This window comes from Notolabrus celidotus, chromosome 7 (genome assembly GCF_009762535.1).
Source record: "Notolabrus celidotus isolate fNotCel1 chromosome 7, fNotCel1.pri, whole genome shotgun sequence".
Taxonomy (NCBI): Eukaryota; Metazoa; Chordata; class Actinopteri; order Labriformes; family Labridae; genus Notolabrus; species Notolabrus celidotus.
The window spans coordinates 30637257-30656793 of record NC_048278.1 but is presented as its reverse complement, the minus strand read 5'-3'; the positions used below and the strand labels follow the sequence as shown (position 1 = coordinate 30656793).

General features: G+C 38.3%; 1 protein-coding gene across 2 annotated transcripts; it reads right to left on the bottom strand.

The window, feature by feature from the left end:
* Positions 1–607: 607 nt before the first annotated feature.
* Positions 608–19327, bottom strand: iqce (IQ motif containing E). 2 transcript variants are annotated; one of them, XM_034688477.1, is made up of 21 exons: positions 18910–19327; positions 16395–16436; positions 16229–16274; positions 16001–16147; positions 14145–14246; positions 13841–13911; positions 13411–13524; positions 13274–13324; positions 13116–13186; positions 12959–13031; positions 11744–11784; positions 11035–11186; positions 9351–9406; positions 9030–9259; positions 8695–8802; positions 5954–6251; positions 5750–5836; positions 4022–4149; positions 3784–3875; positions 1437–1520; positions 608–915 (listed from the first exon to the last, which is right to left on the bottom strand). In XM_034688477.1, exons 1-21 carry the CDS (start codon positions 18979–18981, stop codon positions 791–793), a joined length of 2190 nt encoding a protein of 729 aa, XP_034544368.1. In that variant the 5' UTR covers positions 18982–19327; the 3' UTR covers positions 608–790. The 2 variants fall into 2 exon arrangements, with proteins under 2 accessions (XP_034544368.1, XP_034544369.1); XM_034688478.1 differs by having other exon boundaries at positions 11035–11183.
* Positions 19328–19537: the final 210 nt, after the last annotated feature.

The following is a 19537-nucleotide window of genomic DNA, read 5'->3' as shown; positions in this document are numbered from 1 at the left end:
ATTCTCCATTGTACTGACTGTGTGTTCTGTATTGCAGCAGACTGATCTATAATTTATTCACAGTTTGACTAAATAGTGCATCAGTTGAGAATCAGCCCTCGATCATCCCTCAGAATCAGCCATAATTTAAGCATACGTAATAGATTAGTGATATGACTTTTGTGTTTTGCAAAACCAAGCGTGTCAAAATATTATTCATTACTACAAGGCTGCAAAGTCCAGAGGAAATTACAGTGCTGTGGCTCAGTCAGGTGAGTCGGGTTAAAATGAATATATGCATTACTGTTATCTGAATATCACGCAGTAGGCACTTTGGCAAACAAAGCAATCGTTGTCATTACACAAGACTAACGGCTCAAATCATCCTCCTCACAAATGGCTTTAAATTAAAGGTTATTACTGTGTCATGGTCATGTGATACAATATGAAAGCTTATCAGTCTTAAATCAAATTTTGAAGACAGACTGTCATTTGGAAAGAATCAGATCAGATTTGTGTGATCAAAGTGAGGTGTTTATGTGCCTCTTCATTTCATGTCTAATGTCTAAAATGTTTTAAAAACCTGCTTCTGCCTTCAAAAATACTAAAATCAAAGAGCTTACACATGTGAGATGAGCACACAGTAAAATGCTGTGCATGTTTAATGTTTCCTGACAAGGTATGGAAACATCCCAGCTGTCATATGCAGGTTCACTAAGAACCCAAACCATTGTTATATGGTCAAAACTCACTCACTCTCTCTCTCTATCTCTCACTCAAGCGTACTAAACACACACACAACCAAGGGGATCTATAGGAGTAGGACTTCTCTGCTCCTCATTGGACGAGACGGAGAAACGATGATGTCATCAGAGTCGTCAGAATCAGCTGCAGCAGCTCCACCAGACTCAGCTGTGCAACGAAGCTCTGTTTGCTCTGCAGGAGATACAGAGTACACCTCAGATTAAATGACTGTACTTCATTTCAGGGTATTTTTTTAGTTAATCTGAATAAATAAGAGAGAAGAAATCTCTTTTAAATGGAAGACCTGGTGAAAAAAGAAGTCACGTCGCAGTTTCAATGAGAAAGAAGCCAACTTGCAGTAGATAAATCATTAAAATGGTCTTTCGAAACACTTAAAACTAACAGCATGGACTCTAAAGAATGTATATAAGATTTATCAACCCTTACAGTAACTAGGTTTTGCAGTTAAAAATCAGTCTGTCCATTTATATATTTCATTATTAACAACTCAAAAATCCCCAAAATGATGAAAGAACACATTAAAGAAGAAACACCAATGGGAATTTGAGTAGTTTGTGTCCATATCTTAATCACTTTAATACACTTCCTCTAGCAAACATTTGATTTCACCAATAAAACATAACAAAGGAGACCAAAAGAGCTTGTGTAATTTAAAATAGAGCATAAAAAGATCTCTCCTCTATCTCTCTTACCTCGAGTGAGTTTCTTCCTGGAGGCATTAGAGGGTTCTTCTTCCTCACCCTGCTTTTCATCATCTTTATGGGGGGATGCAGCACCTTGGCAAGAACACAACAAATTCAGTCACCATCTGTTGGGTCACAGTTCAGACATACAGTACACTGAAAACACATGTTAGCATGATGCTGACCTTGCCACATCATGTTTGACCTCAGGTTTCCTGGATTTAAGATACACAATAAGACTGTACCATGTGGATTACAGATTTGTTGCACATTGCAAAAAGATCAGGAGTGCAAGCTCAATTTTCTGCAGCCTGAGACGTCTTAGTGAAGGCCTGTGCACATCAGCTACAGGGCCAGTCTTGTAAGCATTCTTGGAATATAACGCTGACATTGCTGATCTGCTCCATGCACCCATCTGCTGTCAACTTCTTCAAAAGTCAGGAAGATGAAGGGGGCAGCTATTGGGAAGGTAGTGGAGCCTAACAGGGTCATTTAGGCAGAAGCTCCTGCACAGTAGAAACTTCAGATATTTCAGGGTCATGTGAGGTACTGAGCAGTGTTATTGGTGGCACAGGGCTGCTGAGTGTCCTCATCAGTCTCTGATACGATGCTGTCGCAGTCCTGCCTGCTGCAGAGCAGACGGACACCCTGGAATTAGATCAGTGTGCCAGCATCATCCATCACTACTCATAAAGGTGTCAGGGGGGACATGATGAGTGATCTGGTCGTTGAAAGCAGGGTGATGCCAGCCTGTTGTGGAGCCAATAAACGTGAAACCTGGACCTTGATAGACTGGCAGATCAAGTCACATACCCGACAGAATCCACAGTGTGAAGAAGTCTCTATAACTTCACCACTACAGTGGATCAGTCTATTGTGCTATTTCAACCAATTCTCAAATCTATCACTAAGAATGTTGGTATCATCTTTGACCATTGTAGACCTTAGACCATCATAAATCTAGCTCCTCTAAACATTCTAATCTGTTAATTTGTACTTTTGTCTACTATCTATATCATCGTATTTCCCTCTATACATGCTGCAGTCAATCATCTCTAAAGCTGTTAGTTCATTAATCCCATCTGTCACATATCTCTCCTGCTCTTGTGTTCCTGTCAAACTGACACTAAACTACAAGATCCTGTCACTGACATACAAAGTCCTGTGTGACCTTACACCCAGGCGTTTCTGGACTCATACTGCATATTCCACCTCTCGCCGGCTCCATTCATCTAATCAAAGAAATATTGTGCTCTTCTTGAAAACAAGGCATGCATGAACATATATCTGTCAAAAGTTGGCATTGCATAAGTATTAATCAAGCACAAATGATTCCACGTTTTCATTTAAAAACATCTAAATATAATATATTTTGTCTGATCAACACAAATTTTAAAAGTCTTTAATTGTCATATTTCTACATTCTAATATTGTTTAACATTTTTTGTATAAATCTCTGTACTTGTGCATCCTAATAAACTGTAAATGTAATTGTTTTTTTGTTATACTTATTTATTTAATATATATATATATGTATTTGATGTTGTTTTACCCATTTGGGTTAGGGGGTGAGGTGGAGTTGTATGTAGATGAGCGGTGTATCATTATAAGTGTATGCTGTTTCAATGACGCTGGCTGTCATTGTGATTTAAAAATTAAAAATAATAAAGTCCTTAATTTGATGTGGGGGTGGGGTTACTTATTATTTATCTTTCTTATGAATAAAAACATGAAAAGCTTTGAGTGTGTTGTTGCAAAAACAATTACTTATTCAGTTGCAGCCTCTGTTCTTCAGGTCAACTTCAGGTACATCCAGCTGGACTGATATTTGGACTGCTCTTGTTTTGTTCAAGGATACAAAAGCCTAAATAAGTGTGTTTGAAATCTTTTGTTGCAGCAGTGTAACATGTTGTATGTAGTTATGCATGGCCCTGTCTGGTTAAAATGTTTATACATACTTCCTATTAGCGTTAACCCTTTAATGTGACGTTGCCTTGTATCAATCAGGTCCTAGTTTTCATGATTACTTTGTTGTTTGTCTTTTGATTGTTTCTGTAAATGACTCAATATCATTGTAGATGCGGGTTGATTGGTTGATTGGTAGATTAAATAATCCCAGAGTAAGAGTTGAAGCAACAGCATGATTTAACTTGAACCTAACTCGGTAAGAGGTTTAAAGATTGATGGGCAGCTGCATGAATGAGTTAAGCTAAGAAAGGGGAAGCAAAGGGTTTTTCAGTGTCTTTGCATGCAGAGTAACGTGATTACACTCATCCCTTTAGCGTGTTAACTCTTGCTGTATGTTTGTTGACACATATAATACACAGCTGGTCAAAAAACGTATTCACAAGCTCACCTGTTCTGCTCGGTTTATGTGCTGATCGAGCCCTCCTTGGTACCAGTGTGGGCAAATCTTTACCCGTCATAGAAGGCACAGACAACTGGGAGCTAAGGCACAAACACACACACACACACACACACACACAAACACACACACACACACACACACATATGGATTCAAACTGCTGCAAAAGGCACTGCAGGTTTGGCAGGATTGGATGGGTTTGATATTTTTCTGTGGAAACATGAGTCACCTCTCTACTGCAAATTCACAGCGTGCCAGGTGTCCCCTGAATGCTGACTGAATCATCGCCAAGGAAACTGCATCCAGCTCTCCCTCTGTGGAGGATGCCACATCACTGCAGATCGATGCTTCTTCAGCCTTAACAGAAAGGAGGAAGAGACAGAGAGGCGGGTGAAAAAAAAACAAGTGTACAAGAGAAACAGAGGCTGAGACAGAGAGAACATGTGAGGAAGAGACAGAGGGGGGCTCCTGTGGTGACAGAAAAATGCTGCTGAGAGCCATCTAGTGGTTTTTGGTGACTGTCTACCAAATCATGAGACCAATCAGCATTTACTGGATATGAATCAATGTTGGGAAACATTGCTTCAACCACAACTTTTGATTACTGGATGAAGCTTTCAGAGCTGGATAAACCTCTGCCCATGATGCTCTGGTGGGCTACTAATCAGGATGTATGTGCTGCCTTAATCCTGTAGTGTGCTCCCATTCAATCTCTAACTTGGTGTTGAATTCAACCTATTTGAGGCACTGCAGCTTTTAACACTCTGTTTCTTACCCCACGAGGACATGAGCTGTATCTAAAGAAGGACGACATGCCAGCTTCCCAAAGTGAAGCCAAAACATTTAGACTAAAGGCTGCCTCCTCCATGTTAACAGATGGGACATGGGTCAAACTTCAAAATCAAAACACAGATGAAAGAAGAACATTTTCCACACATGGCGTCTGTCTTATCACGCTTTTTTACGTCCCAAAATTCACATTTCATAGAAAAATTTAAAATGTGATGCTATATAAAGGGGTACAATGTCATGATTGACAGCTCTGTAGAAGAAGCTCCCATGATGCTGTGTGATTTGGATTAACAGACTTAAGGCAGAGCAGTGATAGAAAATGTAATGAACCCTAATATGGGCACTAATGAACTTTCTATGAGTGTGAAGCTGTTTAAGCCTGACGGATTGTTACCGTTATAATGACAAACTGATTGTGGAAGGGAGGGGAAAATGTAGCTCCACCAGCTGCTGATCCCACCTACACAGACTCTGACTCCAAACGTCACCAGCATGATATGTCAGTGTACATGATTGGAAGTAATTTGGCTTCACTTTTGAGGTGGGTGCATATTGTCCATCTTTGTATACACCAGATGCCTCTTACTATTTTCTCCTTGTCCACTATTTTCATTTAGGCTTCTCTAAGCTTGTTCATTGGCTTTCCTGGGACATCTCTCTCTTTCTCCCAAATTTCTCAGTGTTGGACTTTCATCCTCCTTTCATCTTGCTCTCCCTCTTAGAGTCTGCTTTTCTTTCTCCTATCTGGTCTGTTTGTGTTTTCTTATTTTGACCATGTGTTTCAAGTTCATTGTCCTCAAAGGCTCAACATTTTTCATCAGTGTTGAAAATCTAACTCTAAGTTTGTCATCCTGCTTGTCACACCGCTGCTAGTATCCTCCCAGGAAATGGGCCCACCCTCTGCTGCTCTTCCTGATATCTCATCATAGACTCTGACTGTTTAATTATTTTAGGGTCTTCGTGTAAGTAAGGACTTCTCTTAGTATAAACACCAAACCGTTATTGTTCACGGACCTAACATTGGAGAAATACCTGTGATACTGAAGCCCAGTGATCACCACACCTGAACACGATCATTCTGATGTGTAACAGGATTCTTGCTGCATCACAGATAAATATATATTGTGACTAATTCAGTATGGAAGTGTTTGTGTGTGGGTGAAACCTTGTTCTGGTTGTCTTTCAGCAGGACCTGGATCTGTGACTCTCTGAGGAGGTGGCCTCTTAACGCTGACTGCAGCATCACAATGTCCTGAAGACAGAGAGCAGAGAGATGCACATATATAAGAAGACTTCTGAGTCTTCAAACTTTGATATAATGATTCTCTCACACATCGATCACTTCCTCTCATTGTGCCGTGTTACACACCCTTCTTCTGTGCTCTCTCCAGTTCTTCTGGAGAACCGACGCTGCTTTCTCTTTCTCTCTCTTCTCTGCATCTGCACCTGATTCTGCATTTTCTCTATCCCCGACTCTCTCCTCTTTGCATTCAGTGGCTCTCTCTTTTTCAGTGACTGGATCAGAAACAGCCTGAGTGTCCTTGTTGTCTTTGTTGTCTCCATTGTCCTCTGGCGATGTGGCAGAGAGAGACAACAGCTCAACTTGTGCAGCTTTACTTCTTTCCTCCAGAGTTTGGATCCTCGCCCGTAACTGCTCCAGCTCCTCTCTGGGAAAACACAAAGAATGAATTAGAACAAGAGGTGACAAAACAAAACTGTAAGCCAAAATAAATGAACATTTGGCTCACCAAGACTTTCTTTAACCATGATTTGAGTTTTTATTTTCTGACTGGTTTTAAAGACATTTTTCTTTTTTTCCCCACAAAAGTAGATCAGATTAAATTTGAGATACTTCTACATGTCAGCAAGGACACAATATGTGATTAAGTGAGATAACCTTTGTTTGATTTATTGAACACCAATCAGCTATCACATCCAGTAGGTTAGCATCAGCATTGAAATTAACCTCAGTACGAAAAAGACGACTCTTTCTCAGTTCAGATACAGAGGACCTCACTTCTGGAACAGTTTACCTTGTCATATTACAAGAACCACAAACTTAATCTCCTTCCGTTAGGTCAGTATAGCAATGCAACATGATTCTAATCCTGAGTGTGATCCACATTTACAAGTACATACTCTTCTTTTCTTTTTACCTTTGTTTTCAGTATTAATCCTTCTTATCATCGTATGTTTCATCTTTAGTTGTATCTAGATTTTATGTTCCTCATTAATGCTTTGTCTTTTTGTTGAATATTTTTATTTGGAGTGCCACATCCTGTTAGGGTTTTGCCTCCTCCTGCACATTTATTGTCACTAAAGTTAGTGGTTAGCTGGAATGACATCCACAAAACTCTAGGCAAGGTGTTTGAAACTCAAGTACCCGTGACCTTTGAGGCTCTGTACTTGGGTCATGTTCTGTGTCTGGAAAAGAGGAGTGATACAAAACTACTGCAAGTGCTTTTAGCAGCCAGTAAAAAAATCAATCACTAGAAGGTGGCTTAAACCAGCAGGTATAATTTTGAAAATATTTAAAATGGAGAGACTGACTTACTCTCTGAGGATACAAAAGGGAAAAAAAATTATCCAATTTGGAATAATTGGATTTCATTTACAAACCCAGTGTGAGCAGATTTTGTATGACTCTACCAACAAGATATCAACCCTCCCCCTCATTAGAGAGTACAACATAAATCTAAGCTCCTCTAGTTCTTATGTAAAGAGTTAAATATGTGATGGTTTGTGCAAGGGGTGTTTGCAGGAAAATGAGTGTTGATTACTGACGGAAGAGGTGAGGATTAATGTATATGTACAGCATGTGTTTAAATTTCAAGAGTCTAAATGGATACATTCACATTTCAGGACTGAGTGGGTATCAAGACATACTACTTCTTTCTATGCATATGCAGATATAAAAGACTGGAAAAGGATAACTACAAAAATCTAAGTGTTGTCAAATTTTGTGATGTTACCCTTTCCAAATAATAAAACAAAAAAAAGTTAATGGTTAGTTATATTGTTGAATTTACCTGTTATATCTTGGCTCTTGATATTGAGCAGTAATGTTTTGTTATTTTATATGTGCAATACAATAAATATAAATAAAAATAAATCATACTATGAACCTTTAGACTTAGTGCACCACTAGTGTGTCCCTCAGCACCACTGTCACTGAGTCTTAAGGGTTAAAGTGAATAAATGATCAAGATGATGATGATTATGATGAACTGCGAATGTAACTCTCTCTGGCCAGAGCAAAATCTGTAAACAAACTACATCTGGAAACAATTCATCTTCATCCATCATGACTTCTATGTAACTGATTTGACCATCAACATCACTTCACTTCAGTCCTCTCTGTGTCGTCTCCAGCTGCTCTACATTCAGACTGTATTGACGTACAGTACATATCTGCAATTCTCCAGTGGATTAGAGATGACAGTGCCAACTGTGTTTCCTGGGTTATTTTTGATGTAGCTACAAAGCTTTTCTGTGACAGATGCCTCAGCTGTGGTCTGTGTGATGGGCACAGGGAGATTTCCTCCACACAGTGACGGCCTCAGATGCAAATGAGTCGGTGACTTTAAATAACAGCTCACTTTCAATAGAATGTTTATCTTTTTATTTATTTATTTATTTATTTATTTATTTATTTATTTATTTATCATTATTGATTCATTTTATTGTATCTATTTATGTATTTATTGTTATTATTATTATATATTTTTCTTTTTTTTAGGGAGATAAGTCATGTTCTTTTCTATGTTCTACTGAATAATGTGAAAAAGGAAATTATGGCTTGTTTTATTCAATTTTTTTTCTTTGACTACTTGAGAGGCACAGTACATTGTTAATATTGCCACTTATATATTTTTTTGCTTTTGACTGTGGTTCTCAATATCGATCTGTCCCTGTACATTTGTCATATTTCTTAGTAAAAATAATTATAAAATTAATTTAAAATTAAAATTGTGTTTGTATGATTTCTAACTAAAAGAAATGGAAAAAGTGTATCACTCCCTTAAATTTCACAGAAGACTAGTATATAGATGTAACACACACACAGTGGCATATTGAGTCATAGTGTTAAGGGTCACAGCTGAAGCATACTTATGCTGCTCTCTCTCCTTGTCTCTTTCTTTTGTCTGTTCATCTTTCCATCGCTCCGCCTCTTTCTCCAGTTCTTCTTTTTCTGTCCTCAGCTCTTTCAACTCGTCCCTGAAAACGCAGACACAGACCAACAGTTTTATTGGTTACAAGTATCTATCTCTGGTATCTATGAACTTAAATCATGTTAACTGATCATGGCTTGAAAATAATTACACACACACACACACACACACACACACACACACACACACACACACACACACACAAAAAAAACACGCACACACACTTGTCATATTAAACACTGTGGGGGAACTGGGTACTTGCTGCTTACTCACTCTTTACTTGACAGTTTCTCTTCAAGCTCTGCCCTCTCCTTCTCCGATTGGCCGAGGCGTTCTTCCAGATCACATCCCTCCCCCCCATTCTCAGTCATCATTCCCACAGAGACCACTGCCTCTGTTGCCATGGCAAACCTCAGAATCTCCACTGGAACGGCCTGAACCTCCTGATCCAATCGGCTGCTGCTCTTGGGCGACTGGGTGTGTCTTTTGCTGTCTTCCAGCCTCTGATTGGACGAGAGAGGAGCCAGTTTTTGATGAAGCTGTCTGTGTTTAGGGACACATTTACACTGAAAACTGGTTACAGTCGTTTCTCACCTTCTCCACCTCCAACAGGCGTCTCAACAGTCTCTGTTTACTCCACTCTCTGTAACCTAAAACACACACACACCAAAACAAAAGATCTGCATTACTTTATCAATGCTGCACTACAATGTGTTTCTTTTTCCTTTACTTGAAGATGTAAGATAGATGATTCACTGTCAATTGCATCTTGGAAAGTCCTTAAACTAAGAGACACTTCCTGCTATTTTACTTTTTCTTTTTTACACATTACATACAGAAGATCAACTTAAACAATTCAGACAAGTGATGCTTTTCTTTTAAAGCAAACATATAATAAATAAAATCAATATATCAGGGAGAAAAATAAAAGATAGAAGAAATATGAATATTATAAATATGAAGCTTATGTGCTTTGGCAACAACATGTCTTTGTTCATGCCAATAAAGCAAATTTAATTGAATTGAATTAGAAGAGAAAATGTTAAGGCAGTTGACATTGTCCATAAAATAGTGCAAGGAGTGCTTATTACACATATTACAACGTTCAATTAAATAAGTAAATAAGTGAATATATGAAAATAATAATAATAATAAATACTAATAATTAAAAATAAATACTTTACTTTTTCTTGAATAATTTTTGATACTCCTGCTCTTTATTTGGATCTAACAAAAAATCTGACATGTACTACATACTTGGACAGAAAGCTAATAAAAGTGTAGGAGAATTACTTCTAGACTCATTAGTATTTTTCTAGGATAGGAAATGTTATGTACAAAGCATACATCTGCAAAGTAGGACTATATTTATCCTCTTAGAAGGACCTGTCTGTCAAACTAAAGGGTATTAATTTGATGAGATGGAGTGAAATATTAATAATTAATAATGTAATTACACTTAATAATATAAGTAAGCCTTCATTTCAGTGTTCCTTTCCAAAATAAACAATATGGTGTGTCTTTAACACTAGCACATGGCAGAAAAGGACAAAAGTTGATCAACGAGGCTGATGTGAGCGGAGTAAATAGAGTCTCATGTACAAACTCACACTCATGTAAAAGGTATGATTAAAGCTTCTTTTTCCTCTTTTTAAGATCACTCCTTTCTCCCTCTGATCTGTACAAAGTCATTCGTGCTTCTATCTTTTCTCCTTTCTCCTTTTTTCTCTTTTAACTGGTGTCAGTCGGAGCTCCCTCATTGACAACAATTACCAACACATCACTCCTGTACTCACCAGCTTACATAGGTTTCCAGTTTTTTTATCATATTGATTTGAATATTTTATTAAATACTTTTAAAGCTTTAAATGGACTAGCTCCAAAGTATTAAAGCAACCCTTTGACCTCTATGTGCCTGGGCAAGCTGCTGGATGTTCCGAGATCTCAGCTTATGACCAAAGGTGACCGGGCCTTCGCAGTGAGAGCCCCATGACTGTGGAACTCTCTGCCCTTAACAACAAGACAGTCCATGTCTTTATTTTAAATTGTCTCTCAAACCTTTCTTATGTAGGAAAGCTTTTCTGGACCCTTAAATCAATGACTATTCTTCAGTATTTTGATGTCCTGTTTTGTTCCATCTGTCCTACCATTACTGTTTTTATCTCCTTTTCTATTTTGCTGCATTTTGCTGTGATGCACTTTGTAATATAATCATCATCACAGATATCTTTGAATCAGTCAGATGACAGTTTGACTTTGTTTTTTTGTGAGTAAAGACCTTTGAGTCCTCCTGCAGGGCTGTCCGTGTCGAGCTCCTCCTTGAGCACAGAGTTCTCCTGCTGCAGCTGGTTCAGGTCCTCAGACAGGCGGTGAACTCTAGTGCTAAAAACTCTCTGCTGCCTCTGCGAGCATTTACTCTCTGCACGACTACTGTGGACACAAAGACAGAGGGAGGGGTTTGGTGATTATGTGAGGAAGATGGAAACCATATCTGCAGAGACAATATTGCCTTTTTAACATTAACCACCAATACTGCAACACTTTTCTTTGAGGAATCAGAAATCATACTGTGAGATTCATTCAGGAACACTGTGTGGTGCTGGGATGAGATTAGAAGGGTGTTTAATTATCTTGAAGGAAGTTCTAATGCTAGATTGGTCCAAAATGACAGTTTAAAAGTAAGCCTAACACAAGAGATCATCAAATATATCAAGATATATTCGAAAATAATAATGTTTTTAAATAAAATACAGAGTGAATGAGGGTTAAATGGTGCTTAAAATACATTATAACAGAGCTATAACAATACTTAGTAATAAATTAATGATCTTACATGAACAGTAAGACTGATAGTTATACTGCAAGGTAATAAAATATTTAGACTCCATGAGATAATGAATGTGAAACAGCAGCTGACAGCTTCCTATGATAGTTTGTTAGATGGTAGTGTAAAATGTGGAGGTTTCATTTCATCAGTAGATTCAGACCTTTTTTCTGCAGCCTCCAAAAGAACTCTGAGTCTCTTGATCTGAAAAACGAGACACACAAAACAGACTTTACACGTCAGGTGAGAGTTCCTTTTCCGCAGCTGAAATCACACTCTGCATCCAAAGTTAAGGTGACAATAACAGGGTTTAAGAAGAGGAAGAAAACACAGAGCAGAGGAGGAAAACTTACAAATAGACTTTTAAATGCAATACAGTTACCAATATCATAATAATAAATAAAAGACCATTGCAAAATATTTTTCTCAGGTTTTAATATTAATAGGTTTGTATTTCAGTGAAAATGACATTTTTGTTTTATGGGACACAACATTTCTACCAAACTCCTCAACATCTGAATAAATGATCTCATTTAGGTATTTCATTTGCAGAAATGAATAACAGGCTAAGATAACACAGAGGTTAAATACTTTTTGGAATGAAAATAATCTAAAGAGAAAAAAATATTTTAGTTTTTGAACAACTAGTTTCCTAGTTTAGTTTTTGAAGTACACATTTTTTAACTTCAAGATTCAAGATCCCTTCATTTGTCATTTTTATGTTATGTATCGACCAATTCATTCATCCAATTAAATAAAAGCACAAATATAAAAGCTGAATGTACGTTTAAAATAGAACAAAACTATTAGTTATAATTAAAAAATAATGATAATTTAAATAATTATTAAACTTAGGTCGAATTGGAAATCAATATCCAGTTTAATAAGCGTGATGTTTATTTCAAGTCTCCATGTGTCCTGGCATGCTCTCCCCCGGTCTTACTTATTGCTGTTCAGTGATGTTATGTCAGCTCAGGTTTGTTTGACGTCTCCAGGAGATCATCACCTTGATAATGAGGATACCTTGTGAAGTAAAGCGAGGTGTGAGGTGTATGTGTGTGTGTGTGTGCGTGCGTGTGTGTGTGCGCGTGTGTGTGTGTGTGTGTGTGTGTTGAATTTAACACTAGAATAGAATCACTCCCATGCATGCAGAGCTGCTGATTGAAGAGACATTTCAGAATAGTCTCTTATAGTCTCATCACTTTTCTCTAGCTGTATGTATCAGGTTTCTTTCTATTCTTCCTTTGTTGTTGCTTTGGTGTTTGTTTCTTTTTGGCTCTTGGAAAAACTCTCTACGCATCATCATAACAAAAGATTTCTGTGCTTAAATCTTCAAATAAAGGGAACAAAAGTAAGACATTTTCTTTCCACACTCTACCTCTTCAAAGTAGGTTTCGACTGTGATCTTCAGCTCCTCCAGGTTGGTGGTCCTCAGCTCACTTTGTAGTTTACTTAGAGGAAGAAAACAAACAAACTGGGCATTATTCTTTATGCATAAAACAGGATGGATTTTAAAAACATGTACATCATTTTACCTCAGGGCGTTTTCTTTCTCTCGACACTGTTGCTCCAGCTTCAGGATTCTCTGTTTCAGTCCGTTCACAACCTTAAAAGATAGAAAATCACAAACTTAGTTGAGAGTTCAATCCATAAAGTCTTCTTCTATCTTCACCGACAGTCTGCGTGTACTCACCACACTGCCTTCTTTCCTCTTATCCACAAAACTACGAGTGTATTCAGATCCCTGCAGAGAAAACAAGCTTTAAAAAGTTTCTGCTGCTCAAAGATTTTTTTATTCAACATCGAACTGATTCAACTCAGGGATCATACTTTAGTGGGATCCAACAGTTCCTCTATCTGCTTCTCTCTTTTGGTATTGTCCTCCTCCGAGCGCCGCAGTTTGGCTTTCAGTTGTTGGTTGTCAGACTTCTGTGCATGGATAGTCTGCAGAGGAAGACTTGCGATTAATCACACATTAGGAGGCATAAAAAGGAACAGTTCAACATATTACAAGTGCATTTGGAAGTATTGATGCATCAAAACTAAATGGAATTTAAAAGCAATGCAGGAAACAGATATCTAAACACTTTTAATCCATTTCACAGATCGGTAAAAGTCTGAGTCAGCTGCAGGGCTGCACATAGAAACTGTTTACATTTACTGCATTGCTACAGGATTTTTACAGCAGACCATAAATGCTTTAGTATATGGTGTTTGTTGTTTTCTAATTCACATCATCGCTTTTTTGTGACTCTTCTACCTTCTTGAGGCGAATAATCTCATCATACATGTCCTCCTTCTCTCTGTGGTCACCTGTATGGATGGAGAAGCCTGAAACACACAGGAACAAAAGGAAAGATGTCACACAATCAAACACAGACACCTTCACTCTCACCGTATAGCACTAAAACAAAACTAACAGTGCCATTATCACACTGCCACCCTCACTACCCAGCCTTTTGTACCAAAGCGTCTCCCAGTATAATGCACTCCTCAAACTCTGTCCTTCAGCTCTGCTCGTCTCTACTTCTCCTCTTTTCCCATGAGCCCACACTGTCTCTCACCATTGAACGCAGAGTTTAGATGTTTGTGTTTCCTCGTGCTCAAGGTCTGTTTGAGGAGCTCAGGTGTGACATCACACTCTGATCTCAGCGTCTGGGACATATCTGTAAAGAAAGGAAGCAGACGGAGAGAGGTGATATTAAAAGAGAGTCACAGAAACACTCAATCTGACTTGTTCTTAGATTTAACTGTTAATGCAGTTTGAGCACTCTCACAAGTTCCATCAATGCAGTTGTTCTTTATAACGGATCAATATGCATAACACTGTGAAGTACAGGGATAATGAAGACATGAGTTTTCTTTGGGTCTGTAATATGCCACAAGATTATGAAAGTATTTTCAGTGTTTCCAGGTGTCAAATTGAACTCCCTCCAAAGTCTTGTCAGTCTAAAGTCACAGAGGAGAAAAAAAAATGTTGTGTACTTATTTACTGAGTTTATTATTATTATTTATATATTACTATTATTGTTATTACAATTTGCACATTTGTGGTGCAGTTACGGTAGAGCTAAAATTAAAAAGCTTCAGGTAGCATATCATGATGCACACAGAATCTTTCTCAAAGTACCAAGATGGACGAGTGCAAGCTTTATGTTTGTTTCTATTAATTTCCTTTCATTTCATGCTGTGCTCAGAAATGTTATGTATAAATGTATGTGCCGCCTCGCTGATTCAGATAGTGACATTTTAAGCGAGCTCACTCAGCCCACATTAAGTGACAAACAGTGCTTTTCTTATTTCTTATTTTTGGAAACACGGGAACAAATGTCTTTTTATGTTTTAATCATGATGAACATGTAAACTGTAGGTATTGGATCTTCATCTCTTGCTGGCCCTGTATTGTATTTGATATTATGTATTTCTACTTTTTATACCTTTTTATGCTGATATGGACCTATGGGTCTGAAATAAAGTATAAAGTATCTATTACTGCTGTATGTACATTGCCATTTAGGGAGGTTAATGGTATGGCTTAATCATAACTTCTGCTCTGTTTTGCAATATCAAAGCTACAGAAAAACAACCAATAAACAATTGATCACAAAATAATCAAAGAAAGCTGGAATCAGATGGTCTTACCTTCTCATACTGGTTAATAACTATCAAAAAAGTTGGCTTTATATACAAGTGAACAACCAAATACGTTCATTGTAGCTCCCTAGCCCTGAATGACTCACGTCTATGAGCAGGCAGATGTTCTAAGATTTGCTATCATGTTGTCCAGACTATTTATTTATCTATTTCTGATGCAATGTTGAGAACATGATTCCTGCTAAGACCCCTTTGAAAATCAGCGAGTACATCATGTAATTCATATGAAAAGTAGTAGACTAAAAAATGCAGTTCAGTTCAACTTCAACCCAAACTTGGTCCCCTTAAGACGCATCAGCACCTCATCAAAAACTGAACATTATAAATTCATGAAAGGGAGATTTGTTGCAGGACTGAATAATTTCAAGCAGACTGGTGACTCAGTGTGTTCACTAACACGATGGGCAGAAGTTTTGAAAGCAGAAAAAAGTCAGACTGATTATCATGCCCCCAAGAGGCAAGAAAACAAAGTTCATGCACCTTCATTTCTCCAAGAAAGACTGAGTCAAATGGAATACTGTTGTAACGCTGACAGGGCTGCCCGTCTTTCCAAAGCCATCAGCACTGATCACAACACCTACAAAGTCAGTGAAGCAATAATCAGCTGATCAAACCGTGTCTGAGTCTCTGGCTTGTCACTATTCATCTCTTTCCAGCTGAGTCATCAGCAGCCTCTCCTCCCTCTCCTCCCTCTCCTCCCTCTGTCCCTCCTGAGAGAAGACTCTGACTGCAGAGCTTCACTTGTGTTTGTACACTTCCTGCCTACCGTGGCCGTTGCTGAGGGACGTGAGACGAGCGGAGACGCTCTCCCCGGATGTGTCCCCTCTGGTGTCCCCCAGAGAGGACCTCGGCAGCTTCCAGGCCGCCACCACTTTTCTTTGGTTCACATTCAGACTGGAGAGGTATGGAGACCCTGCGAACAAACACACTGTGAATAAACAATCAGTGCGTGATGAAAGTTGTTTTCTGCAAAGAGAGCCTGAGGAGGTCTTACTTGGAGAAGGAGGAGGCTTGCCAGAAAATCTCTTCCTCCCTGTTCTCTGATAGAAAACAAACACAAGGCAGGGGTTTTAATCAAACGCACACTTTGATTTTAAACATGTGTGCAAAAATATAGTGTTAAACAGAATATGATCATCATTAATGGTGATTTAGTTTACCTTTTCAGGAATATCAGCAGAAAATGAGAAGCTTTCATCAACCTATGGATAAAGGAGCATGTGTCAATCAGTGAGAGAGAGAAAGAGAGGGAGAGAGAGGGATCACATTTAATGTTTTTCATGTCAGGGAAAGAAAAAGAATCCAATGCATAATCTCAAATAAATGCAAAATCATGACAGATGTTTAGCCTGTGTTTGATTTGTAATGTCAGTCAAATGAACCTTCATAAATCAGTGACTCCGAACCTCAGTGGTTCATTTTTAGAAGGGGGTTGTGAAACTGTTAGACTAACACAAGACTTGTCTGTGAATAAGGATCAACAAAAAATGTAATACTAAGTAGCTTACTGATCTAATTGTGCATATAATACCTTTATCTGTTTCCCATATCATGCAAAGTGTCTTTGTGTGCCTATAAGAGTGCTATATAAGTCTAATCAATTAGTATTATTATTATTATTATTATTATTATAAACACAGACACAAACATTTCATAGAAATAAAGCAGAATTTGAAAAGCTAAATAACAACATATGTAAAAACAGTAGGTTTTAAATTTGAATGAGCTGAACAACACCTCGTTACCCTTGACATATTTCTAAGTCCTCTTAGTCAGGACTTTCATATAGTTTGGTTAAAACTGTCTTGATAAACAGTACACCAATGCATCACATGTATATCTGACCCCCTAATTATGTAACACTTGTAACCTCAATAATATCAAAATCAATGACTTGTTAAAAAAAAAGAAAACATGTACAGTGTGTGCAAATAAAGTTTATCCAACCATAATCCTTTTTTTTTTCCAGGCTTACATGTTAATTGTGTTGTACAGATGAGCCTTTTAGAATTGTTATTTTTGTGGCCTCTGGGGCTTTTGGAGCCGGAGGATTGGTGTAGGAGGATTTTGGCCAATCTGTCGTCTTTGATGAACATTTCTTTTTTAGATATATATTCTGATAGATTAGATATATATTGACATAGAGTGGTCTAGACCTCCTATGTTTGTAAAAGCATCTTGAGATAACGTTTGTTGTGATTTGGCCCTATACAAATAAAGATTGGTTGATAGATTGATTGATTGATTGCTGCTGTGGAGTGATTGTGACATAAAGAGGCGGGCTTTGAGCCTCCTAGCCAACAGCTACAGTGTTCCCGCCTGTCAATCAAGTCAGCTGTGCCTCTCATGTGAAGACTCGTAATCTAAATATCTTCAAAATGAATGCGTTAGAAAAAAATTCACCCCCTGTACAGTGTGTGCCGATCCAGAAATGAGCTATCCAGACTACACTCGTCTTTTGTACCAGGCTGTAAAAATGTTTATTTCTGCTGTAAAGATCGGCTTTTTTGAATTGGTGTGTATGTGGTTTATGTTACTTCCAGAGCCAGCCTCAAGTGGACACTTGAGGAACTGCACTTCTGCATTGGCTTCAATTCTCACAGATGGAGGTTACCGCTTGCTAGCATAAAAGATAAGTTCTGTTAAAACTCTCTTGATAAATATTACTCCAACACATCAAAATTATATTTGAGCCCCTAATCATGTAAAACACATAATCTCAATACTATCCAAACAAAGGACTTGTAAAAAACAAACAAACAAAAAAAATCAAGTAGAGCGTGTGCGAATAAAAAAAAAAAAGCTTTTCTAACCATAGTCGATTTTTTTTATTCCAGGCTGTAATGTACTTGTTGTAAAGATAAGCCTTTTACAATGCTTTTTGAAGTGGCCTTCGGTCCTTTGGAGACAGCCTCAAGTAGACACTGGAGATACTGCAGCTTTTAATACTTCAATGCTAACTTCATTTCTCAGGACCTGTAGTTGTTGATTGGTTGCTGCATGCTGCTTGTAAATTTCTTTGCAAATCGGTGTGGCACATTTCCTTCTGTCAGGACTCTGCATTGTGATTGGATACATCTTATTTTGAACTCACTGTCACTGCACTACCTGCACTGTGTAATAGGTTGTTTTTATAAAACTGTATTTTATTATATTTTATATTCAAAGGTTAGATATTTAAAAGCTGGAAGAGAGAAACAGCATCTCGTTTTTCCTGTATGTCTCGTATATACAGTGAAAATTGACAATAAAAACCTTTGAATCTTGAATCTTGAACTCCTGGAAGAATTACGCAAAGAAGATGAATCTGTTGACACTCTGTTGATTCTTTTTAAAAGTAAAAGTGTAAACTGAACATCTTGTGGATACTTTTAGTAGTCAAAGACAGGGTAAAGAAATGCTCCTGATACATGTGTGCAGACATAATCCATGCCACCCCTGCAGAAGTTAGTGCCCCAGTTTGGCCGAACCAGTCACACAGTCTGGATCCGCCCCTGGTACTATGAAGCACTTTATCTGCTGCTGTTTGGGATACAGGCTCCACATGGACACAAGGATGTAAACACAGAACTGCACGCTACAAAGACGTATTCAAAGCTTTAAAGTGTGTGAAATTAAAACGATCAAGAGAGCAAAGTGAGTTGATTGTTGACCCATGAGAGGCTCGGGACTCACCAGCTCCTCACAGTCCTCATCTGTCTGAACATCACTCGCCTCCTGAGACATCTTGGCAGTCGTACTGAACATCACTGGTTAGTTATGTTACGTGAAGTTTGAGAACTTGACTCTGATCGTGTGTAATCTTGACATGTTCCAGTCCAGAAAGAGCACTTCAGGTTCACCCTGCTGCTAGTAGTAAAACAGAAGGCAACAAAAGAGACGCTAGCTAAGCAACAACAAGGGTTTCCGTCCACAACAACAAGGATAGTCCACACAGAAGGTCGTTGTTGTCCTGATATACAATGTAGACCATATCTCCCTGAAACCTGGAGCTGTTATTGTGTTTCGGTTTCAAAGCAGGGGCTTCTGTTTTCACATCACTGTTGCGGATTGAGTCGTCTAGCAACCAGGCAGCTGTTAATGAGCTGTGTTCGACCATCGAACCGGAAACTGTTTCAGAGTGCCTTCAAAATAAAAGCATACACCAAATAAATGCTGAATAGAATATATACAGTCAGAGCCGGCCCTAACTGACTTGGTGCTCTAGGCAAGATTTCAACTGGGGCCCCTTGTAATGTAACCAACTCCACCAACAATCACTTCTTCTTCTGTCCTATGTCCTTAGACCTTCAGCTCCGTTGCA